This window comes from Budorcas taxicolor, chromosome 7, assembly GCF_023091745.1.
Source record: "Budorcas taxicolor isolate Tak-1 chromosome 7, Takin1.1, whole genome shotgun sequence".
Lineage (NCBI taxonomy): Eukaryota > Metazoa > Chordata > Mammalia > Artiodactyla > Bovidae > Budorcas > Budorcas taxicolor.
This window is the reverse complement of record NC_068916.1, coordinates 51,013,786-51,040,197: the sequence shown is the minus strand read 5'-3', so window position 1 is coordinate 51,040,197 and position 26,412 is coordinate 51,013,786. Positions and strand designations below refer to the sequence as shown.

The window sequence follows — 26,412 nt, the reverse complement described above, 5'->3', positions numbered from 1 at the left end:
TGTGAGTAGGAACATTATAAATTCTGTGAGTGAAATTTTCTGAACCATATATAGTAGGGTTTTTGTGTGTGTGTGTGTTTTATTTTTGGACACGCTGCACAGCTTGTGGAATCTTAGTTCCCTGACCAGGGATTGAACTTGCATGCTTGGTAGTGAAAGCGTGGAGTCCTAACCACTGGCTTCCGGGTAATTCCCTGATAGGTTGGATTTGGACCACAGCCCATGAGAAAATCAGCTTGAATTTGGATCACAACCCATGAGGAAGTCAGCTTAGTGTTACAAATTCTTAGGGGACTTTTTTTTTTTTTTCTTTTTACTCAATATCGTGGTATAGATAGACAAGTTTCTTTTATTTTACATACTGAGAGACAAGTTTTTTTTTCCCCCCTCCCTAGACTGGAGGTGGAATCCTTTAATTCAGGATTATCTAAATAACGTCCTTACTTTGGATGGTGCCTAGGTTTTATCTCCTGTTTTAAATCCTGTTTCTTTGACAGTTTGGATGCTCATGGTCTCTAGGATTCAGCAGAACCGCTCAAGGAGAAAACCAGTTTATTGCTTTCTTCTTGTAGTTGTTCAGTTGTGAAGTTGTGTTCAACTCTTTGTGACCTCATGGACTGCAGCACACCAGGCTTCCCTGTCCTTCACTATCTCCTGGAGTTTGCTCAAATTCATGTCCACAATTCACTTCATTTTGGCCCTCTGTAGAGTATTTCTTTTTTTATTCTGTTAGTTTTAATGAGATGTAATTGACAAAAAAGCATTGTGTATGTTTAAGGTATACAGCTTAATGATTTGGCTTACATACATTATGAAATGTTTGTCACCTAAATTTCAGTTCAGTTCAGTCACTCAGTCGTGTCCGACTCTTTGCGACCCCATGAATCGCAGCACGCCAGGCCTCCCTGTCCATCACCAGTTCCGGAGTTTGCTCAAACTCAAGTCCATTGAGTCCGTGATGCCATCCAGCCATCTCATCCTCTCTCGTCCGCTTCTCCTCCTGCCCCCAATCCATCCGAGCATCAGAGTGTTTTCTAATGAGTCAGCTCTTCACATGAAGTGGCCAAAGTACTGGAGTTTCAGCTTTAGCATCATTCCTTCCAATGAACACCCAGGACTGATCTCCTTCAGAATGGACTGGTTGGATCTCCTTGCAGTCCAAGGGACTCTCAGGAGTCTTCTCCAACACCACAGTTCAAAAGCATCAATTCTTCAGCGCTCAACTTTCTTCACAGTCCAACTCTTGCATCCATACATGACCACTGGAAAAACCATAGCCTTGACTAGACAGACCTTTGTTAGCAAAGTAATGTCTCTGCTTTTGAATATGCTATCTAGGTTGGTCATAACTTTTCTTCCAAGGAGTAAGTGTCTTTTAATTTCATGGCTGCAGTCACCATCTGCAGTGATTTTGGAGCCCCCCAAAATAAAGTCTGACACTATTTCCACTGTTTCCCCATCTATTTCCCATGAAGAGGTGGGACCAGATGCCATGATCTTCGTTTAGTGAACATTTATCTCTTAGATACACAATTAAAGACTAGAGAAAAATATGTTTTTCTTGGTGAGGAGAACTTTTAGGACTTACTCTACAACTTCATATATAACATACAGTAATGTTAATTATATTTACTGTGTTAAACACTACATCTCTAATACTTATTTGTCTTACAGGAAGTTTGTACCTTTTGACTGCCTTTATCCAGTTCCCCTTCCCTCACTCCCTGCTTCTCATAACTACAAATCTGATTTCTTTTTCTATGAGTTAGTGTGTCTTTAAAGTATAATTGACCTAAAATGTTATGTTAGTTCCTGTTATACATCATGGTGACTTGATGTTTCTGTACATTTCAAAGTGATCACCGTGGCAAATCTAGTTATGATATGTCACCATAGAAAGATGTTGTTGAGTGTGACCCCCATGCTGTACATTTTATACCTTTGACTCATTTATTTTGCACCTGGAATTTTGTTCCTCATTATCTCCCTCACTTGTTTCTTCTCCTTACCCACTCCTCTCTGATGGTTGCCTGTTAGTTCTCTGTATCTATAACAGTGTTTCTTTTTTGCTAAGTTTGTTAATTTGTTTTTTAGATTCCACATATAAGTGAAATCATATGGTATTTGTCTTCCTTTGACTAATTTCATTTAGCGTAACATCCTCTGGTTCTATTCATATTGTCACATATGGGAAGATTTCATTTTTTTTATGGCTGAGTAATATTTCATCATATATTTATGTGTGTATATATATGTATATATCTTATGTCTTTAATCCATTCATCTATTGATGGACACTTAGGTTCTTTCCATATCCTAACTATTACAAATAATGATGCAATGAACATATTGGTGAATATATCTTTTCTAATTTGTGTTTTCATTTTCTTCTGATAAATACTCAGAAGTGGAATTGCTGGATCATAGGGTAGTTCTATATTTAATTTTTTGAGGTATCTCTATACTGTTTTCTGTAGTGACTGCACCAATTTATATCCCCACCAACAGTGCACAAGGGTTCCCTTTTCTCCACATTGTGGAATATTTGTGGTTGCTCAGCAAAATGTTAAAAAACATTTTTTTTCCTTTGTCCTGGATTTCTGCTCTACAAGATGCCAATAATAGAAGTCTTACTCAGCCTTTTACATTGTGGAGAGTTGTGAAAGGCTGAGTAATTTTTTAATTGCTTTTTTAGGGATTTAGGTTGTTGTTTGTTTTTGTTTTGCTAAAAAACTATGAAATAAAAAAATTTTGCATGTAGGTCTTTGTGCACACAGGCAAAGAGTTTTTGCATCATCATGGAATGAGACAAAGGAATAAAATATGCTCATTCTTATTTAGCTTTTTCTATGCTGTATAATTTGTGGATTCCTTAAATACCACTAAAATATGTTTTTAAATTCTAAAAATTTCCCACCCAGACAAAATGCATTATCATAAACATATTGTTATTTCTGAATAGTGTGTGTCCAGGTTACCATACTTTGCAAGTGTAGCCAAAAGACAGCATTGCTACTGATTCCAGGTTATGTTTTGGCAGTGAACAACACTTTTGATACATGCTGAATCATTAGAAAATGGAAGTTATGTACCAAACTGTAGGACAGTTCAGAACACAGCTTCTGATGTTTCTCAAATAAAACCAGAAGTCATTGTAAAATTATGTTTTTCAGATGGCATAGTTATAAATAAATGAGGAAATGAAACAGCAGGCTACGCATCATTGATGGATTTACGTGCATAGCCACATGGCATTGATTTCCAATGTAGAGGCTTTTTTACAAAGCAGTGATAATTGTAGGTTAGGTAATACTGAGTATTAATAAGTATGTTTTGGATATATCATTTGTTATATGAAAATAGCTTTTCATTTCATGCTCTATTTTTCCTTTGGGGCAAATTCTGAGCTGTAGAACAGTTTATCTACCATTTGGCTTTCCATAATTTATCAGGCAAGATGCTTATGAGAGTCTCTACTTTGAGAAGTAGTGTACATAATACTTATTATATACCACTCATCAGTTCAGTTGCTCAGTCGTGTCTGACTCTTTGCGACCCCATGAATCGCAGGGCGCCAGGCACCCCTGTCCATCACCAACTCCCAGAGTTCACCCAAACTCATGTCCATCGAGTCGGTGAAGACATCCAGCCATCTCATCCTCTGTCGTCCCCTTCTCCTCCTGCCCCCAATCCCTTCCAGCATCAGAGTCTTTTCCAATGAGTCAACTCTTCACCAAAGTATTGGAGTTTCTTCTTCAGCATCAGTCCTTCCAGTGAACACCCAGGACTGATCTCCTTTAGGATGGACTGATTGCATCTCCTTGCAGTCCAAGGGACTCTCAAGAGTCTTCTCCAGCACCACAGTTCAACAGCATCAATTCACGCTCAGCTTTCTTTATAGTCCAACTCTAACATCCATACATGACCACTGGAAAAACTATAGCCTTGACTAGATGGACCTTTGTTGGCAAGGTAATGTCTCTGCTTTTCAATATGCTATCTAGGTTGCTCATAACTTTCCTTCCAAGGAGTAAGTGTCTTTTAATTTCATGGCTGCAATCACCATCTACAGTGATTTTGGAGCCCAAAAAATAAAGTCTGACACTGTTTCCACTGTTTCCCCATCTATTTCCCATGAAGTGATGGAACCAGATGCCGTGATCTTCGTTTTCTGAATGTTAAGCTTTAAGCCAACATTTTCACTCTCCTCTTTCACTTTCATCAAGAGGCTCTTCAGTTTTTCTTCACTTTCTGCCATAAGGGTGGTGTCATCTGCATATCTGAGGTTATTGATATTTCTCCCAGCAATCTTGATTCCAGCTTGTGCTTCTTCCGGCGTTTCTTATGATGTATTGCGCATATAAGTTAAATAAGCAGGGTGACAATATACAGCCTTGACGCACTCCTTTTCCTGTTTGGAACCAGTCTGTTGTTCCATGTCCAGTTCTAACTGTTGCTTCCTGACCTGCATATAGGTTTCTCAAGAGGCAGGTCAGGTGGTCTGGTATTCCCATCTCTTTCAGAATTTTCCACAGTTTATTGTGATCCACACAATCAAAGGCTTTGGCATAGTCAATAAAGCAAAAATAGATGTTTTTCTGGAACTCTCTTGCTTTTTTGATGATCCAGCGGATGTTGGCAATTTGATCTCTGGTTCCTCTGCCTTTTTTAAAACCAGCTTGAACATCTGTAAGTTCATGGTTCATGTATTGCTGAAGTCTGGCTTGGAGAATTTTGAGCATTACTTTAGTAGCATGTGAGATGAGTGCAATTGTGTGGTAGCTTGAGCATTCTTTGGCATTGCCTTTCTTTGGCACTGGAATGAAAACTGACCTTTTCCAGTCCTGTGGCCACTGCTGAGTTTTCCAAATTTGCTGGCATATTGAGTGCAGCACTTTCACAGCATCATCTTTCAGGATTTGAAATAGCTCAGCTGGAATTCCATCACCTCCACTAGCTTTGTTTGTAGTGATGCTTTCTAAGGCCCACTTGACTTCACATTCCAGGATGAAGTGAATCACTCTAGGTGAGTGATCACACCATCATGATTATCTTGGTCATGAAGATCTTTTCTGTGCAGTTCTTCTGTGTATTCTTGCCACCTCTTCTTAATATCTTCTGCTTCTGTTAGGTCCATACCATTTCTGTCCTTTATCAAGCTCATCTTTGCATGGAATGTTCCCTTGGTATCTCTAATTTTCTTGAAGAGATCTCTAGTCTTTCCCATTCTGTTGTTTTCCTCTCTTTCTTTGAACAGCTATCTTCAAAATAACATCTAATAACTCATGTTTGTTTGTTTTTTCTTTTTGACACTAGATAAAGGTGTTTTCTAAAGACTTTTCCCAGAAATCCAAATGTTTCTGGGGACTCCTTCCAATCCTCAATACAGTGTATCTTTGGCATTTTAAAAATTGAGGACTAAACCAAATTTTCTGTAAGTTTTTTTTGAATTTTGGCTATGTAATTATTCTTTGAAGTAGACATTTGCATTTACTCCATACTCATCCCTGTTTAAAATTTTCAAGGCTGAGATGTCGTCAGGCTTGTAAGTAGATTGGCGAGCTTTGATGACATCTCTCTGGCATTTGAAGTTGGCCCAGTTCAGTATAGATACCTCAGGTATGTGTGGTCATGGAAAAACATGTTTTTGTTGAATGTTCTTGCTTTCTAGTAATTTTATTTTCTGCTCAAGGGATTTAGTATCTGTTCAGATACTTTATTTTTAAAGACCACATAAGTAATGACTTGACCTCTAATCTTAGCTTTGAAAATTTCCCAGACACTAATAAAGATAATGTTTAATGACCTATAATTTGAGAATACTACTCTCTGGCCAGCAATCAGTGCTATTTAAAAATGTATATTTTACTCTGAAAATTATTTCCTTGGCCAAAAGCCTTTGTTAGTAAAATTGTGCATATAATGACATAATTTGGTAACTCTGGGGCCTTGATTTGTGATACTTTTTACATATTGTCACCAAGACTTATTACAGTTCAAAACAACTCTTTTCCTTGAATACTACACTAAATAATTAGTTCTGAGAAAAATATCCTGTAAATAGTAGTCTTATCAGAAATAACACCTGTCTCTTGGACTGATAATATGAGTATTTTGGACACAAAGCATTACATGGTAATCCTTGTTTTGCATGAATGTGGGCTATCTTTGCAGTAAATATATGAATAAGATTTTTGCAAAGGGTCAAGTTAGTACTGAAGACTAGGATTATCAATTAAATTTCCTGGACTGTCCTTCTCAGGACACGTGTTTAATAATTTGTGGAGTGAAAGAAAGTATCACACCAGACTATATTTTATGTATGACAGGGTGTATTCATGAAGAGAGGAAAAAAGTTTCCTCCCAGGTGTCTGGGCAAAGCTAGAGTTGTTCTTTTTTGTTGTTTTTGTCTGTGATAACAGACCCTCCTGGTAAGAACCTACCTAGATACAGTGTTGTTTTTGTGACTCTGGTAGAGGAAACATTCTATTGCTAACTTGATGTGCTTTCTTGTAGGGCTTCTTAAGAGATGATGTTTAGTTTTTTGCTAAACTCTTATGTTATATGCAAAGAGAAGAAACAGTCTGTGTAATTAATTTAAAAAAAAATTTGTTATAACTGAGTTGGACAATTCTGAAAGAGATTTGAGTAATTGAGATTTTTCCCTTGCTTCCAGTGGAAGGGAAATATTTCGGTTTACTTACTTTAGGCCGTAAAAATAGTTCGTTCTTCCTTTGCCTGCAGCAAGACTTATGAACATAAAGTCCCAAAACAGATTTAGTATTAATTTTTAAAGCTTCCCCATATTTCTACCCTCATCTACTGTAACTAATGTGCCCAAATGTAAAATGGAAAAAGTTGAAAATTTCCACTTGTGCTTTTTGAGCTTTTCAGAGGTATTATACACTCTGGATATAGTAAAAGATACTGGGCCTTATACAGTGCTTTTTGTGTGAGGAACTCATAAACACTAATGCATTGATCCTAACACAGTACTTGATTGTGACTTTAAAAGGTCATGAGTTACTGCTGTTACAGAGAAAATCTTTTAAAGATTGGAGGAAGAGCTGTGACTTACAAATATTGTTTGAAAGATATCTAGATAAAATTTGATACAGAAAACTGAAAAATTAAAGTTGGGGGGGGTTATTGTTTGTTCAGTTTTCTTTTAGCCTGCAACAGATTTTTATCTCCCTTTTTTTCTTGTCTATGAATATCCTTGAAGCCTGATTCCCTTCTTAAGCCATGAAGGCAAAATTTACTTTTAAACTTTTATTCCTTCTCAGCCAAGAAGGCTTCAGCCTGAGGACGTTTCCTGAGGAAGTTGGTCATATTAACATATTAACATAATAATGCATTTTGTTTGTTCTGAGTTGGGCGATGATCCTTCTGGTTTTCTTTGTTTAGTATTTGTGGCATATGGTTATTGATGAACATAGTGGTCAAATGGCTTAATCTTCAACGTTTCTGTGTTTTTAGGTTTATTCTTCAATCCAAGGAGGCAATTCATAATCAGCTGTTAGAGAAACAGAAGATAGCAGAAGAAAAAATTAAAGAATTGGAAGTAAGTAGGTTTTAAGTGAATAATGATAGCTGTAGTCAGCTTTTAGGAGAAAAGTAATGATCTCATTTTGTCACATTAAATGAAAATGTATGCCTACCAAGGTCATGTCACATTGTTTTTATTTTTTCCGATTGTGCTAGAGCTAATGATGCAGTCTTTTTATGACAGTGTATGACCAAAAGAAAAGACTAGTCTCTTAAAACTTTAGGGAGTTTTGATACTTTAGGATAGGATATTGTTAACCTGAATGTGTTTCTTCCATTGCCTTTGAGTGAATATGTTTATTCTTAAAAAATAAAAGCACAGTGTGTATGTAAATACCACATATTGTGGTAGATGGGCATGAGAGTGGGTAATGATAATAGTAGTTAAAGAATCTAGATATATGACTCTTACATGTTGTAATTCTAGATAAGGACAGAGTGAGTTCAGTTCAGTTCAGTTGCTCAGTTGTGTCCGACTCTTTGCGACCCCATGAATCGCAGCACGCCAGGCCTCCCTGTCCATCACCAACTCCCGGAGTTCACTCAGACTCACGTCCATCAAGTCCATGATTCCATCCAGCCATCTCATCCTCGGTCGTCCCCTTCTCCTCCTGCCCCCAATCCCTCCCAGCATCAGAGCCTTTTCCAATGACTCAGCTCTTTGCATGAGGTGGCCAAAGTACTGGAGTTTCAGCTTTAGCATCATTCCTTCCAAAGAAATCCCAGGGCTGATCTCCTTCAGAATGACTGGTTGGATCTCCTTGCAGTCCAAGGGACTCTCAAGAGTCTTCTCCAACACCACAGTTCAAAAGCATCAATTCTTCGGTGCTCAGCCGCCTTCACAGTCCAACTCTCACATCCATACATGACAACAGAAAAAGCCATAGCCTTGACTAGACGGACCTTAGTCGGCAAAGTAATGTCTCTGCTTTTGAATATACTATCTAGGTTGGTCATAACTTTTCTTCCAAGGAGCAAGCATCTTTTAATTTCATGGCTGCAGTCACCATCTGCAGTGATTTGGGAGCCCAAAAAAATAAAGTCTGACACTGTTTCTACTGTTTGCCCATCTATTTCCCATGAAGTGATGGGACCAGATGCCATGATCTTCGTTTTCTGAATGTTGAGCTTTAAGCCAACTTTTTCACTCTCCTCTTTCACTTTCATCAGGAGGCTTTTTAGCTCCTCTTCACTTTCTACCATAAGGGTGTTGTCATCTGCATATCTGAGGTTATTGATATTTTTCCCAGCAATCTTGATTCCAGCTTGTGTTTCTTCCAGCCCAGCATTTCTCTTGATGTACTCTGCATATAAGTTAAATAAGCAGGGTGACAATATACAGCCTTGACGTACTCCTTTTCCTGTTTGGAACCAGTCTGTTGTTCCATGTCGAGTTCTAACTGTTGCTTCCTGACCTGCATATAGGTTTCTCAAGAGGCAGGTCAGGTGGTCTGGTATTCCCATCTCTTTCAGAATTTTCCACAGTTTATTGTGATCCACACAGTGAAAGGCTTTGGCATAGTCAAAGCAGAAATAGATGTTTTTCTGGAACAGTGAGTAGTAAGCTGTAATTGGGCTTCCCTGGTGGCTCAGACAGTAAAGAATCTGCCTGCAGTGCAGGAGACCTGGGTTCAGTCCCTGGATTGGGAAGATGCCCTGAAGGAGGGCATGGCAACCAAGCTAAAACTAATTATCTATCTGAAGGATAGTGCTCCAGTCAAGAAAACAATCTTTTTTATCTTAAGGAAAAAGGTGATAGGTAAGAATAATAACTTTATAAGTGTTTGGAAAATTGGGAGTTTATTATTATCATTTTCTTACACATTAAAACCTTTGCTGTTGCTGTTTAGTTGTCTGACTTGTGTCTGACTCTTTGTGACTGGGCCCATGGACTGTAGCCTGCCCAGCTCCTCTGTCCAGGAACACTGGAGTGGGTTGCTATTTCCTTCTCCAGGAGATCTTCCCAACACAGGGATCGAACTGGGGTCTCCTGCGTTGCAGGTGGATTCTTTACCAGCTGAGCTACCAGGGAAGGCACCTGGGAAGTCCTTAAAACCTTTAATGAAATAGTTTTCTTGGACTTTGGTGAATGATCTATCCTCTATGTAGTAAAAGTTGAATAGGACAAAAAATTGGTCATTATTTTTGGGGACCAGGATTTCCTGAGATGGGGGTGGATACAGTGACTTCATAGGTCACTTTATCTAATTTCTTTGAATACTATTTGAGGCAGTGGTTCAGAATCTGACTCAGCCTTTTACTGAATTGATGAGACATCCCTAATAGCCTTTTGGGGATTTCTCAGGGACACCAACTTGGCATGGCCTGGGCAAGCATGTGGTGTTTTAAGTTAATTAGGCTTATTTTTGTTTGACTACTGATGAAAATTTAAGCAGACTTGATAATGGCTTTGTAGCTTAGAAAATGTATTGTGAAACAAAGCAAATAAGCAAACGACAGAAAAAAGAAAACTTACCTTGTAGTAACCAGGTTTTTATTATTTCCTACTTTATAATTTTTGCCAGCTCAACTCTTCTAGGTTGAGTTTTCCAAACAAAAATACCTTAAAGAAAAAAAAAAAAAATGAACAAAACTATTTCATGTAGAGTACCAAAAAAAAAAAAAGAAAGAAAATGTGTTTTTGCAATTGTTGATAGATATATCTGAACATTGTCCTGATGAATAAGTGGCAAAATAATGTATAAGTAATTCTCTTTTTATGAAAACAAACAAAAGCCAAGATCTGTATATGAACATTGAATATGATTTTTTGTAAGTATGTATATTAAATTAACACTAGTTTCCCTAAGGAAATTAGATGGGGTGTGGCTGTAATTGTTTTTTTTCTTATAACCTCTGTGTTGGATAAATTGTAACAAGTGTATATTAACTTTTATATTTAAAAAGAAACATCAAGGTAAAATTGCCACAGATGATGATTTTAGCATTCTATTTAGCTCTGGTGAATATCAGGAAATTCATTTTCCAAAAGTTTCCTTTCATGGAGTCTCTTAAATACTGGTAAGAGTATTCTGATATCTGTCAGATGATAGAATAGATTAGCTCGCTTGTTGGTATTTGAAATGCTTGTTAACAACTATAAAAAGAGTAATTCTCTCTGTCTGGGAATCTCCTCTTCTTCCTACCAACTCTGTTAATCCTTAAGATTTTAGTTTAGGGCTACTTCTGAGAAGCATTTTCTGATTCCTCAGTATTAAATTAAGTGCTTTCCCCTTGTTCTAATTTTTCTAGTTTCATAGCACAGTGTGAGGATTTGAGCATATAAACTATTATCAGTTGAAGTCATTACAGATATTACTTCCTATTACTTGGGCAGCCTAATACAGATTCAGAGCTCTAAATAGTTTTTCCCAAGGTCTTCCAGTTATTACTCTGCCTTTCAAATATAGTCTCTTCTTTTGAGCGTTAGTATTTCTTGCTAGTCCAACATAATGATCATTATTGTTATTAATTTGTACCCTCAGATCCCTTACTATTAAGTTGAGGAGGCATAATTTATACAATAACTCTGCAGCCTAAGGCCAGCCTGCTTCGTTTAGCAGCTGTCATCTCTTATGAAGTAAGGTTTTTGGTTTGGGTCAAGAGTTCAGTTTCTGACCTGGTTACGCTGGGTATTCCTCTGCATCCCCTACCAGTAGTCTATATAAATGACACTATGGATCAACCATGACATAGCATAGGTGCTGGTCTGATCTGAGAGCCCACCTTCGTTAGTATTTTCTAGACTGCTCTTTCTCCACCTACATTCTTAGTTTCTTTTTGCCCTCTCCATATTTTTTCCCCTAGTCCTTAACTTATGAGTGCAAGGATTACCTGGAATTTGTTTAGCTTTTAATAATGCTGGTATGCTGTGCTGACATTGTCAGCTAGCCTGGTATCTCACTTTCTGGTCCCTTTCCTCTTCTGGAGCAAAAGTGGGAATACTGTAATGTTGCACTCACGTCCTTAGTTCCCCAGCCAGGGATTAGACCCATGGCCCCTGCAGTGGAAGCCCAGAGTCTTACCCACTGGACCTCCAGGGGAGTCTCTGCTCTCATGTCCTCTTGATAGGGAGTTACATTACCTACTAGAAGGGTAGAAACAAGTACCATGTTAACCTTGGGAAGATAGGCTGTCTTTTTCTTTTTAAAATTCAGTATTTTACATTTTAATACCCCTATGTTGGTTTTTCAGTCTATAATCAGTTTCTTGGGTTAGATTAGGAAGTGACTTCATAACAGACTCACAATGTGATAGTGTTATATAGATTTTTACCTTTCCTTTATAAAGATGATTGATCAGGTTCTGGGAGCAAATGTCACAGTTTCATCCTCGTGGTGATTAGCAGACCAATGATGCTACTCCAATTGAAGAGAAAAAATAAAATGATGCCTTTAGTATGGTAGAGTAACCATGTTGTTTATGTCATTGAGGGAATTCATTATTTTTTTAAAAAAATACTGATAACAAATAACTTTAAGGAAGCTGGCTGAGTATATAACACATAATACAGTATATGTTATTAGAAAATATAAAGTTGTACTTCTTAAAAATGACATGCATATAATTGGGATTTCTGATTAGGACTTCATGTGTCTCATCTGTCTGTATAAAAATAATTTTTGAACTATACAGCATTGCTATATAAAGTACAAGTTTTTATTTTTTTGAGATTGAAGAGTTTAATTAGACACCCTATCATTAAACTCACAGACATTTTTGAGGTATCAGACACAGAATATAGTAGTAGTGTATTGTTGTTTGCTCAGCCATGTCTGACTCTTTGTGACCCGATGGACTGTAGCCCGCTAGGCTCCTCTGTCTGTGGGATTTTCCAGGCAAGAATCCTGGAGTGAATTGCCATTCCCTTCTCCGGGAAAGTACAAGTTTTTAAAAATCTTATTTTTTTAATGGCTGCTCTGGGTCTTTGTTGCTGCTTGCAGGCTTTTTCTAGCTGCAGCGTGTAGGGGCTACTGTGTAGTTGCAGTGCGGGGCCTTCTCATTGTGGTGGGTTGCTGGGGGTGTGGGGTCAGTAGTTGTGGTCCACAGCATATGGCATCTTCCTGAACCAGGGATTGAACCTGTGTCCCCTGCACTGGCAGGTGCATTCCTAACCACTGGACCACCAGGGAAGACCTGAGTTGTTTTTTTTTTCCCTTTAATTTCAGTTTTAGTTAAAGTTGACCTAAAACCTTATTGATGGATTGAAGAGATACGTATCTTCTAAAGAGTGAAAAATGCATCCTGTATTTTTGCTTACTTTGGGGGGGGGTGAAAAAAAAACAATTACTTGTGGACTTTTACAGTTGCAAAAACTTAGTTTCAGCATTTAGATGAGCTAGAGCTGAATTTTTGACCCCTTTTGCCTTTTGACTCTCAAGTATTTGAAATAGTTGAGATAACTGTAAGCTTTCAGTGATGTGTTTGAATACATTTTGACCGTCATTCTCCTGTGTTCTCTCTCATTGTATTACTGCTTCAGGCTCATCTGCGTAAAGTCTAAAATTCACCTTATATTTTAGGCACATGCAAATACTGGTTGACCACTTTCCTTCCTCTCTTTCTCTGACGTGGTTCCCACCCTTCCACCACCCGGGTTAGCTCAGCAATGACACAATAAAAATAAGAATAAGGAAATTAAGACATTCTGTCCTGCATAATACCACTCTGACGCAGAATGTTTCAATCCCAGAGTTGTGAAATAGCTCTCCAGCCCATGCCAGAAGTAAAATCTGAGAAACTGTGGAAGTCCTGACTCTTCCATAAAAATGGCTATTATGGTCAGATGATAGTTCCTGAAACAAGTAGGAAGACTAGTGGCAAGAAAATTAGGAGAGATACTTGCCACTAGGAAGACTAGTGGCAAGATAGGAGGTGCCTGTGACACTCTGCAGTTGGCTGAGTTCTGAGACTCTGATGAGAAAATGTTTTGGAATAGTTCCCATGATTAAGGATATTTCACTCTGCCTAAGGAGGATCATTTTTTCCACAGCATGGGTGGTGACTGGTAGGCACTTGGATGGATGCCTAGTTTTTGCCCTAAATACTTTACTTTTGGGCTGGTATCTTTGTGTGTATAATGGGACACCCTCTTTGGAGGTGATGTCAGGTGGACACTACTGTATGTTAAGTACTGATTCTTATCTGTGTTTTCAGTGAAGAGAGAAGGACAGGTGAGAGCAAAGCCAGTGGCAGAATGTTTTACATATATTAAACAAGAATTATACCCAATGGTTCATCTGCTTGCATACCTCAAAGTTTAGAATCCATTAAAAAATTTGTCATTTATTTATTTTGTAGTGAAATACAGCATTTACAGAAATATGTATTAAAATTCATGTAGTTTAATCAGTAACGATAAAGCAGTTACCTGTAACAATCATCCAAGTCAAGAAAGCAAACATTGACAGGACACCAGAGTGCCACCCGCTTCCATTTGCCTGTTCTCCCACTCCCCCAGGTAACTCTAACTTTTGGATATTTATTTTCTTTTATAAAAAGTTTTACTACCTCTGTAGGTACCCCTCAAAAGTTTTTGAACTTTATATGAACAAAATCAATCTCCATATTTTTTGCTTTTCTTCTTTCCCTCAACATTGTGTCTGTAAACTATTCGATATGTTCATGTTGAGATTGTGATTTGTTCATTTTCATTGCTATATGTAGTCCATTATATAGTTGTGCCACAGTTTATCTTTCCAGACAGCTGTTTAAAACGTTTAATTGGAAGATGATAGCTTTACAGTGTTGTGTTGGTTTCTACCATATATCAACATGAATCAGCCATTGGTATACATATGTCCCCTGCCTCTTACCTCCTTCCCACCTGTATCCTATCCCACTGGTCTTGGTTGTTACAGAGGACTTGGCTGAGCTCCCTGCGTCATACAGCAAATTCCCCCTGGTTGTTTTACATATGGTAATGTATTTGATTCAGTGCTAACTTTGTCAATTCATCCGACCCTCTCCTTCCCCCACTATGTCCACAAGTCTATTCTGTATGTCTGCATCTCTGTTGCGACCCCCCAAATTGATTGATCAGTACCATTTTTCTAGATTCCATATATATATGCATTAATATATTTGTCTTTTTCATTTTGACTTAGTTCACTCTGCATAACAGGCTCTAGGTTCATCCTCAGATTTGTTCTTTTTTATGGCTTATATCCCTTTGAATATATGTACCTCCATCATTCATTTGTCAGTGGACATCTGAAGTTGCTTCCACGTCCTGGCTGTTTCAAGTAGTGCTGTAGTGAACGTTGGGGTACATACAGACAGCTCATTTTTACCCTTAAGAAGGCAAGATGTTTTCATAAAATATTTGCATAGTTTATCTGTTAGCCTCTTGCTGAGGAGATCTGTTTTCCAGAGACATCTCCTACTCTATCCCAGGAAAGTTTGAGTATCTGGAGAGAAGTGAAATGGTGATTACCCACCTTCAGTAGTAACTAGATAGCTAGGCATGTCTGGTGTCTTTAAAATTAAAAAAAGAAATAATTGCAAGTTTAGTAAATAATCTCCTTTCTATGTTGATTTGAATTTGGGAGTCTTGGGTGAAACTTCTCTTATTGTTCCATATGTTGGGATTTCAGATATGAGTCAGTTCAGTCACTCAGTCCTGTGTCTGACTCTGCGACTCCATGGACTGCAGCATGCTAGGCTTCCCTGTCCATCACCAACTCCCGGAGCTTGCTCAAACTCATGTTCAAGTCAGTGATGCCATCCAGCCATCTCATCCTCTGTCGTCCCCTTCTCTTCCTGCCTTCAGTCTTGCCCACCATCAGGGTTTTTTCACATGAATCAGTTCTTTGCATCAGGTGGCCAAAGGATTGGGAGTTTCAGCTTCAACATCAGTCCTTCTAATGAATATTCAGGACTGATTTCCTTTAGGATGGACTGTTGGATCTCCTTGCAGTCCAAGGGACTCTCAAGACTCTTCTCCAATACCACAGTTCAAAAGCATCCATTCTTTGACACTCCGCTTTCTTAATAGTCCAACTCTCACATCCATACATGACTACTGGAAAAACCATAGCTTTGACCAGATGGACCTTTGTGACAAAGTAATGTCTCTGCTTTTTAATATGCTGTCTAGATTGGTCGTAGCTTTTCTTCCAAGGAGCAAGCGTCTTTGAATTTCATGGCTGCAGTCACCATCTGCAGTGATTTTGGAACCCAAGAAAAGTCTGTCACGGTTTCCATTGTTTCTCCATCTATTTGCCATGAAATGATGGGACTGGATGCCATGATCTTCATTTTTTGAACGTTGAGTTTTAAGCCAGGTTTTTCACTCTCCTCTTTCACTTTCATCAAGAGGCTCTTTAGTTCTTCTTCGCTTTCTGCCATAAGGGTAGTGTCATCTGTGTATCTGATGAATACTTATCTCCTTGTAGAGTTCATTTGCATTCTCAGCATACATAAAATGAATGTTTTAAAATAATTTTAGTTACTTAAGACTTAAGTCTAAAAGGGCTTGATGGTTGGAAGGCTAGAGTTATAGTGAACTATATATATATTATATATATATTATACATACACACACACATTCTCCATGTCCTGGTGTTTTAGGACATGTAGCTTAATGTAGCTAGCTATGTGATTCTCCTCTGTGGCTTTCAGAGAACAGTGAATCTGAAAAAGCCCATGTATGGTCCTTTTTCTGGTTGAATATTTATTGGTTATTATCAATATTATCAGTATCTTGGTCAATATATATGTGATATGATTCAAGTGCTAATATTTGCCCAAATGTAAACTGTCTGTGGTATATTTTATTTCCTCAGTAGAAGTATTTCAGTTCTGGTAAGAACTTAGATGTAACCAGTCCAGATAAATTTGCCCTTTATTGACCATTTCTTGTTTGTGAAGTGCATATTACAGATATTTTACCACATACTCCTTTGATTTGATCTGTTCATTTCTTTGTCTTCATTTTGTGATTAAGATTTTTAAAAGGTTTTGCATTCCAGTTAGTACAGAATTCAGCTTTTTGCATCTTGATTCAGTTATTCTTTTCTTCTAGGATACATTCCCAGGTTGGAACACTTGTCCATGACCACACCAGACTCTTCCTTTGAATGCTTTAGAGGGTTGTTGACCTCAGCCTTTGCTGCTGTATGCTTTATTTGGTCTGTACTTTTCTTTGTCTAACCATAAATATTTGTCCTTAGCCTCCTCCCTCCCATGCCTGAGAGTTCCTCCATTCATTTTCAGGCTGCCTAGTGAATTATTTCTTTTGATGAGTTAGAATTTGAATTTTGTTTTCTGTTATTTGTATGCCTCCTTGCTCTTGTAACTTGACGGTAAGGTAAGGTTGTCAGTATACTTTTCTTTGTACTAGATTTTTGAGACTTCCCAGGTGGCTGTGGTAAAGAACCCACCTTGCAATACAGGAGACATGAGATGCAGGTTTGATCCCTGGGTTGAGAAGATCCCCTAGAGGAGGCCTTGGCAACCCACTCCAGTATTCTTGCCTGGAAAATCCCACAGACAAAGGAGTGTGGAAGGCTGCAGTCCATAGGGTTGCAAAGAGTCAGATGTGACTAAAGTGACTTTTCGCACACAGCACATACTAGATTCTTACTCTGATCAGTCTTTATATGATAGGTCTTTAATCTGAAGTAATAGATGCTGGCCAGAAGAAATGAGTTGTTCAGTACTTAATGTGGACAGGCCACACCTGTATTAGTGAGCACACGGTGTATGTTAACTCAAAAACACAAGATCCAAACTGATATTTGAACCAGAAATGGAGATCTCAAAGTCAACTAGACTTGTAGTAGAGCATTCATTACTCTAAATTCCTAATTTAAATACTAAATTCTCATATAAATACCTTCTGTTGAGTTATGAGTTCTGGATTCTAGCCCTTGCTGTATTCTAACCCTCAGTGTCCTCATCTGTAAAAGAAGAAGGTTGGACTAGAAGATATCTAGGGTCACTTCTATTACATTTATTGTAAGAACCTTGTTCTTTTTTTGAATTGCCACTTGAGAAGCAAAAATGCCCCCTTAAAATGAAAAGATGGAGGTAAGCAGACCAGAACAAAAAAAACCCAGTTTCCTTTCTATTCAGATCATTATCTTAATTTTAAAAAGTGAATTGTAATCATATTTTTGCAGGTAAATAAAATTAGTTGTCTGTCTGCAGCTTTGCCAGCTAAAATGTAATACAAGGTGACAGCATCTCCTTTGATCTTTGCAGTAGATGTTTAAGTTACTGAAATTACAGAGATTGTGTGTGTGATGGCTTAAAGGTAGTTTACATTAGGTATCACCTGTTCTAGAGATACTTTTGGATAGAGCTGTGTAACAGCTTATTAGCTCTACATTCATAAAGTAGCATTCTCAAGGAATGTTATCATTTGTAGTGCTTTATCTTTTAGTGATCATGTAAAATACATGATACTTAGAATAGTGGCAAAAATATTAAGAAAATGTTGAAAAATTACCTTGAGTGTATGTGGTTTTTATAAGTGGCAAATTTTATAAAATATGTTTTAATGAATTTTAGTTAATCTGCTGATATAGATAGTTATACTGCTTAGGACTTTATTATTTTTATTTTTACCATTTTATTCATTTTTCAAAGCATTTTTACTCCATTATTTCATTTAAAAGTAGTGTCTATGGTTGATGCTGTCTTGCTAATTATGATTAATTAAAGGATTTTCTCCTATCCCTCACTTTATCTTGTTTCAAACAAATCTCTCACTTGCCACCAGGATAATAAAAATATTTGAATTCCATCACTATTCATGAGGCTGTTTTTTGGGTAGGTAATTATCTTGTGAGGGAATTTTTCCAAAATGGACACACATGCATTACACTCCTAATTTTTGTGTAGAACAGTTTAGTTCATTTTATTCTGCTTTTGTTTTTAAGAAAACACATGAGGGTGGAACAATACTTCATGTCAGGAAGCATTATCAGTTTCCACTGATGTTTTATACATGCTCTGTTTTTATATGAGACACTAAAAGCTCAAATGCTGTGTGATGCTATAAAGACATGGAAAATGATTCTTTCTTAGGGTTGGAGGAAGTGATGACTAGTGTTTTGCTGGTAGTATCTGATAATCCCCCTCCCTTTAGCTATTCTAGGCATGTTTAGTTGTCGGGCGTTGTCGGACTAAATTGCTAAAAATAACAAATAAGGGGGAGGCTGTTATAAGACCAGCTCTTGCCACTGTCTGTAATCTGTTTAATTTAGTTCCTAAGGAGAAAGGGCAAAAGTAACATGGTGCCATTCTCATTGAATGGGTTTTTTGTTTGAAGTGCTGACAAGTACATTGTTTGAGCTCTCTCTTTTTCCAAACCCCATAGGGCTCACATATGTACATCCACTTATAGTGGAGAGCCAGAGCTGGGGGACTCAAAGAGCATGTTCTAATCAGTGGTTATGCTTGAGATTAACCAAGTGATTGTGGTCTTGTGCATAATTTTAATGTGGTTTTTGACAGTAGAAATGTGCAGTTAGCCTGTGAGAGAGGGTGAGGTGGAGAAGATGGTGATTAGAAATGGATATTATAAGAATAGAAATCTATATAGCACTCTCTACTACACTAATTCAGTGTTCCCAGAGAATCAGGTTGTTTAAAATTAATCACATATGTGACTTCAGTACATCTGCATGTATTGATAATTTTAACTCACATTGCCAGTGATTTGGATTTGGCTCTTTCTGTGGATTTGGCTCTTGATCTTTCTTCACCTTAACTTCTTTCTAGTAATAGAAATAACTTTCTATAAAGTGGAGATAGCAATCTAGTCAGTCCAGTTCCGTCGCTCAGTCGTGTCCGACTCTTTGCAACCCCATGAACCGCAGGACGCCAGGCCTCCCTGTCCATCACCAACTCCTGGAGTTCACCCAAACCCATGTCCACTTAGTCGGTGATGCCATCCAACCATCTCATCCTCTGTTGTTTCCTTTTCTTCCTGCCCTCAATCTTTCCCAGCATCAGGGTCTTTTCAAATGAATCAGCTCTTCGCATCAGGTGGCCAAAGTATTGGAGTTTCAGCTTCAATATCAGTCCTTCCAATGAACACCCAGGACTGATCTCCTTTAGGATGGACTGGTTGGATCTCCTTGCAGTCCAAGGGACTCTCAAGAGTCTTCTCCAACACCACAGTTCAAAAGCATCCATTCTTCGGCACTCAGCTTTCTTTAGAGTCCAACTCTCACATCCATACATGACCACTGGAAAAACCATAGCCTCGACTAGATGGACCTTTGTTGACAAAGTAATATCTCTGCTTTTCAATATGCTGTCTAGGTTGGTCATAACTTTCCTTCCAAGGAATAAGTGTCTTTGAATTTCATGGCTGCAGTCACCATCTGCAGTGATTTTGCAACCCAAGAAAAAATCTGTCACTGTTTCCACTGTTTCCCCATCTATTTGCCATGAAGTGATGGGGCTGGATGCCATGATCTTAGTTTTCTGAATGTTGAGCTTTAAGCCAAGTTTTTCACTCTCCTCTTTCACTTTCATCAAGAGGCTCTTTAGTTTTTCTTCACTTTCTGCCATAAGGGTGGTGTCATCTGCATATCTGAGGTTATTGATATTTCTCCCAGCAATCTTGATTTCAGCTTGTGTTTCCTCCAGCTCAGTGTTTCTCATGATGTACTCTGCGTATAAGTTAAATAAGCAGGGTGACAATATACAGCCTTGACGTACTCCTTTTCCTATTGTTCCATGTCGAGTTCTAACTGTTGCTTCCTGACCTGCATACAGGTTTCTCAAGAGGCAGGTCAGGTGGTCTGGTATTCCTATCTCCTTCAGAATTTTCTACAGTTTATTGTGATCCATACAGTCAAAGGCTTTGGCATAGTCAATAAAGCAGAAATAGATGTTTTTCTGGAACTCTTGCTTTTTCTGTGACCCAGCAGTTATTGGCAATTTGATCTCTGGTTCCTCTGCCTTTTCTAACCAGCTTGAACATCAGGAAGTTCACGGTTCACGTATTGCTGAAGCCTGGCTTGAAGAAATTTGAAGCATTCCTTTAGCAGCGTGTGAGATGAGTGCAATTGTGTGGTAGTTTGAGCATTCTTTGGCATTGCCTTTCTTTGGGATTGTAATGAAAGCAATTTAGTACTTGTTAGTAAAGCTATTGAAGATCACTGAGGTGAAAGTCACTCATTTGTGTTCGACTCTTTGCAACCCCGTGGACTATACAGTCCATGGAATTTTTCAGGCCAGAATACTGGAGTGGGTAGCCTTCCTCTCGTCCAGGGGATCTTCCCAACCCAGGGATCAAACTCAGGTGTCCCGCATTGCAGGCAGATTCTTTACCAGCTGAGTCACAAGGGAAGCCCAAGAACACTGGAGTTGGGCAGCCTATCCCTTTTGCAGGGGGTCCGCCTACCCAGGAATTGACGATAACTGAAGGAATGAGTTAAGTGTCTTTCCTGTCCCCTGTTATGCATTTACCAGCAGGAGAGTGTGTGAAAACTGGAAGCAAATTTGCAGTTATATTTCTGGTGTTCCACATTCTTTGTTGACTGACCTGAGCATTTATTGATTTTTATATTCTGAAGTTGCTTATTGATTTTTGCGTCTGAAGTCCTATCCTTTGTGTAATTCTTCTGTTTTTTCAGTGTGTGTTTTGGTTTGAATCTGGCCACTTTACTGCCAAAGAAAGAATGAATTGCTTTTATTAGAGATTCTTGCTAAGGAGTATCTTGGGAAAGCCTGTTTTTAATGAAGATCCTGATATTTACCTAGAGCTTTGAAATCTGAGCAGTTGGACACTGCAAGCTTTGGGAATGCTTATTCCTTTTGGGCATTTCTTAAGTCACCAACCTGCCTTACTGCCTAATTTAATGAAACACAATCATTTAAACTGAACTAAAGGGTCTTAGAGACATAGTTTAGAGCACAGTCTTCAGCACTATCTGTGCTCTATAGTTGATGATGAAGTCTTGTGACTCATGTGGAATGACATGTATGGCAGCACTGAAAACCTTTACAAGTAGCTCAAGATTGATAGCATTTATGGCCAAGTTTAATCATCTCTAGAAATTTGTATAAAATCACTTTGCACTTCTGGATTTTTGAGGTTCAAATTCAGATCCTTCATTAAGGCAGGCTTAGTGTCTTCATCTCTTTAGAGACGGCATGAGAGAGAAATAAAAGGTAGATGATGATGGAAAACAAAAGAGGAAGAGGAGCTTCTGGTACTAGAGTTGATCCTTAAAATGGATCAAGTTTTGAAATTAATTGTAAAATGTCAGCTGCCTTAATTTTTAAGTGTTGATGCTTTCAGTATCAGGGTTTGAATTTCCCACCTACAGTGGATTTTGCCTTCCTTTGGGCTGTGTGTGCACTCAGTCCCATCTACCTCTTTGTGACCCCATGGATTGTAGCCTGCCAGGTTCCTCTGTCTATGAGATTTTCTAGGCAAAATGCTGGAGTGGATTGTCATTTCTTCCTCCAGGGGATCGTCCAGACCCAGGGAGCAAACCTGCATCTCTTCTGTCTCCTGCATTGGCAGACAGATTCTTTACCGCTAGTGCCACCTGGGTAAACAGTGCTAAGATTCATGAGATAAGACTCTGACCAATAATGAGTAGGCCAGAAGAAGTGTATGCATGTAAAAAAAATGCATCAGTAAATGTTTGCTGGGTGTCTTGATTGTGCAGTGTACTTTGGTGTTTTGACTAACTATGGAGGTTTTTTGTTCTTATTTTGCTACATCAAGGAACCTACAGTCTATTGTAATACTGTGTGCCATGCCCTATTATAGGCAAAGAAGACATAATTAGCAAAGACCCTGATGGCATGGAACTTATATTATGGAGAATGGGAGTGAGGGGACAGATAATAAATAATTGATAAATGTTAGAAAAACAACACAGAATAAAGAGAGAATGGTGAGATATATATAAGCTGTCTTCTGTAGTGCTGACAGGGAGGGTTTCTCTGTTAAGGTGATATTTGAGCAGAGAGACCTGAAGAGAGTAAGAGAGCAAGCTGTGTGTACATCTCGGAGAAGAGGGTTCCACGCAGAGGGAACAGCGAGTATAAAAGCCCTGGAGGTGACAGCATATTTGATGAGTTGTGGGAACAGCAAGGAGGCATGTCAGCTGAGAGGTATCAGGGAATAGATTATATAGGGCTTTGTAGGCCATATTAAGAATTTTGTATTATGGTCTGAAGTTGGGAGTTTTGGAGGGTTTTGAACCAGAGGAATGATATTATCTGATTTACATTTAAAATCTCACCATTCTGGATGCTTTGGTGAGAATGGATTATGGAGAGTGAGTAAGTGTGGGAGCAAGGAGACTTGTCAGGAGGCTGTTGCATTAAGATTGATGGTGGCTTGGCCCATGGTGGTGGCAGTGGAGATGATCAGAATCTGGATATATTCTAAGGTAGAGCCAAAACAACTGAGTGTAGGGATGAAAGAAAGACTAAAAGTTTTGAGCCTGTTACAAAAGAACCATACCTCCTTCCTCCCACATATATCACTCATCACCTGTTGTAGAGATCAGGATTGGGTTCATGAGAGAAGGAGGCATTTTAGCTGGGCCTTGGAGATCAGTTAGAACTTTACTATTAATACACAGGATTGGTTCAGGGGACGCAGCATTTCAAAGCAAAAAAAAGTGCTATGACCAGAAGTCTGAAAATAGAGTGGTAGAATGGAGAGTTAAAGTGAGAAACGAAGCTGGAAAGGCCTAAGGGAAAGAAGTGAAGGCTAAAATGAATGAAATCAGTATGGTGTATACTCACTTTAAGTACTTCTTGTTCTGGACGAGTAGTTATTCCCAGTGCAATGCTCTTCATTCACTGTGGTTTCCACACAGCACTCCATGTGTGATGGGCTCCACAGATTCCGTGTGTTTATGGGAACATATATGCTGTTGATAATTCATAGATCAGTATTTCTTAGTCAATTTTCAAGTTTCAAAAGTAATTTTAAAAGCAAATGGAAAGTTTGTTTTGGGCCTTGTTAACCTTTGAGATACTGTTAGACACCCAAGTAGAAATGTTGAAGAGACAGTTTGAAATAGGAATCTGGAACTCCAGGCTAGTGAAATAAAATTGAGAATTGTCTATAAATTGTCAGTTTATAGGTGGCATTTAAAGTCATAGAACTGGATTAGATCAACTAAGGAGAAAAGGTAGCTGCTTATAGGAGGTATAAAAAAGGTTCATGTACTGAACCAAGGGCAGGATGTAAAAGCTCTGTACAGAGGTGTGGACAGTGTGCAGTGTGAATTCAGAGAACTGAGTGAACACTCTCTGCTGTGAAGGGGCCAAGCCGCAGGGATGAGACCGGCTTCCTCCATGGTTAGGGGGCTGTGCGGGCCCCTGGTTTTGTGCTGCAGCAGACACTGTCAGCCCAGTTAGCCCTGAGTTTCTAGGGCTTTGTGGCCTTCTCTGATTGGCACTGACCTAGAGCTGGACAGGCCTGGTCTGTTGAGGGACAGTTTGCTTCCTCTGGGGAGAGACTGCAGAATGTAGAGACCGACATCTAGTTAACCTCAGAGCTGACCGGGCTCTGGGGGCTACACTGCAGGGAGTGGTGCAGCATAGCTCCTTTAAAGCGCAGGAGATTATAACACTGCCTGTGCATGTCTGGTTTCTTGGGTGAGACCTGAGGGAGGAGTGTGCTTGCATGGGTGGGAGCAAGCGTGCCTGCTGAAGGGTAAAAGTTCCCTAAAAGGGTTTTATAATACAGTGCATTTACTGTTGTTTATATACACTCAACACATATGTATACAAGGATGCAACAGTGTATGGTAAGAAATACTTCAACCTTTAAAATATTTTTTGAGTTCCTCTTACAAATTCTTAGCAAGTAGCTGGCACTGCTTTTCTGGGCTCTGATAAGCACAGCATAATGCCTTGACATAATTATTAAGAAGATGAACTCTGGAATCAGTGAATATGAATTTGAACTCTGACTCTGCCATATACTATCACCTTGGGTAAATTACTTAGTGTTTCTAAGCCTGAATATACTTTTCTGTAAAATAGCAACAACAGCAGGGTTGATGGATAAGGACAGTAAATAACCCTCTTATTTCCTGTTTAAGTATGGAATCAACTGAAAGTTGGGCATATTGATACGAAAATTTAAAATATATTTTACTGTTATTACTGGTGAAGGTTAGGTTGAAGGATGTGTCTTAGGTGTGCAGCAGTAATAATGATTTCTAATACTGGTCCAGAATTAAGTTACCCAGCAAATCTCTGGAAGTTTGGGACAACCACAGGTCTCTCTCTGCAGAGGCAGGGAGAGCATATCTGTCAAATTTATGAGGAAAATGTGTACCTTCTGCAAGCAGGCAGATCCTGGCAGAGTGGCAGGGGCCAAGCCATAGTTCTTTTTCCTAAACACACCAGTCAGAAAAGCCAGTAGTCTTCCTGAGAGTAGATTGGGGAGACCAGGGTGGCTAGCTGGTGAAAACTGGTGAAAACTGGAGGTGAAGAGAATCAGTATTTCTTCCTTCTTACAGGAAGTACCTACCTCATAACATGATACATACAAATCACTTGGTGGCTGGCACACATTAACTACTCGGTAAATGGAGGGTTTGTTACTTGCATATGATGGATGCTCAGTAACTATTTACTGATGGAGCATTTTGCCACCACATGCTTATAAGATAAAAGTTTCCTTTTAACTGGGAAAAAAAATAAAGATACACAAATGTACAAAACTAATACAACAAACACCTGTGTACTCATCACCCAGAGCTAACAAATGTTAGCGTACTGTAATGTTTATTTTTTTTACAAAAATAAAACCATACTAATGAAATTGAAATCTGCTTTGTAACTTGCCTCCTGGCTATACATTCGTTTCATTCCCACTAACTAGGAGAAACTACAATGAGCTATTAGGTATAACTTTCCAAGCCATGTTTCATAACATCCTATAATCAACAAATGACATTATATTGTTCATGTCTTTAAGTAACTTGCCTTTTTTTGAGTTCTGTTCACGCTAATAAATATATGTAATTTATTCAGTTTACTGCAGGGTATTCTATAAGAACATGTAACTTTCTGTATTTTATTCAAAGGATCCATTGTTGATAGCTTTAGTGTATACATGTAAATGTGGGCAAGGGACCTGATGACTCCTTTCACATGTAGCATAAATACAGACATTGTTAAGGCTAGTCAGTGGGCTCAAGGATGCAAGTGCCAACAGGTTGGTGAGATCTCCTGCTCTCACTTCCTAATGGCCGTGGATTCTGTGGTGAAGCCATCTCCTAAACTAGCTGGGTGGGATTGAAGGCGGGAGGAGAAGGCGATGACATAGGATGAGATGGTTGGATGGCATCACTGATGCAATGGACGTGAGTTTGAGTAGCTTCCGGTAGTTGGTGATGACAGGGAAGCCTGGCGTGCTGCAGTCTTTGGGGGTTGCAAAAGTCAGACACGACCAAGTGACTGAACTGACTGAAACTAGCTGGCCTCTGTCAGTGTTTTAGAAATGGAGATCACATGTCCTTCACAGAGCTGGAATCAGAATTGATGAGAAAGAGAGGGCAGGCCGTAGTGGGAACCCAGGATTCCAGATTCTAATTTCCAGCCACCTTTGCTCTGAAAGAAATGAGGATTCCTCTGCCATGGTTGGATACTTCCAGTAGCTGGGTCCTCTAATATTAGTGATCCTTTTCTTATAAAATTATAAACCCCTAAAGACCAACTTTTTGAGTAAAGAGATAAAGTGGCTTCTAAGTGGCCTTGTGTCTGGAAATTGAAGGAAGGGCAAAAGAAAAACCACCCCTTGAATCATGTTTGCAAAGAGAAGTGTGCCAAGTGCTCTTTTATTACTCCAGTGTCATTATAAATTTAATTGGTCTTATGTCAGCTACTTAGATCAGAGCTAATAGCATGCTC

At 38.8% G+C, this 26,412-nt stretch overlaps 1 protein-coding gene across 2 annotated transcripts in view; it reads left to right on the top strand.

Moving 5' to 3' along the window:
* The window catches only part of PFDN1 (prefoldin subunit 1), a 72,257-nt gene that overhangs the window by 31,418 nt on the left and 14,427 nt on the right, over positions 1–26,412 (top strand). For both annotated transcript variants that reach the window (XM_052643677.1, XM_052643676.1), the window contains exon 3: positions 7,480–7,564. In XM_052643677.1, the coding sequence (XP_052499637.1) occupies positions 7,480–7,564 (85 nt within the window). The remainder of the gene's footprint in view (positions 1–7,479; positions 7,565–26,412) is intronic.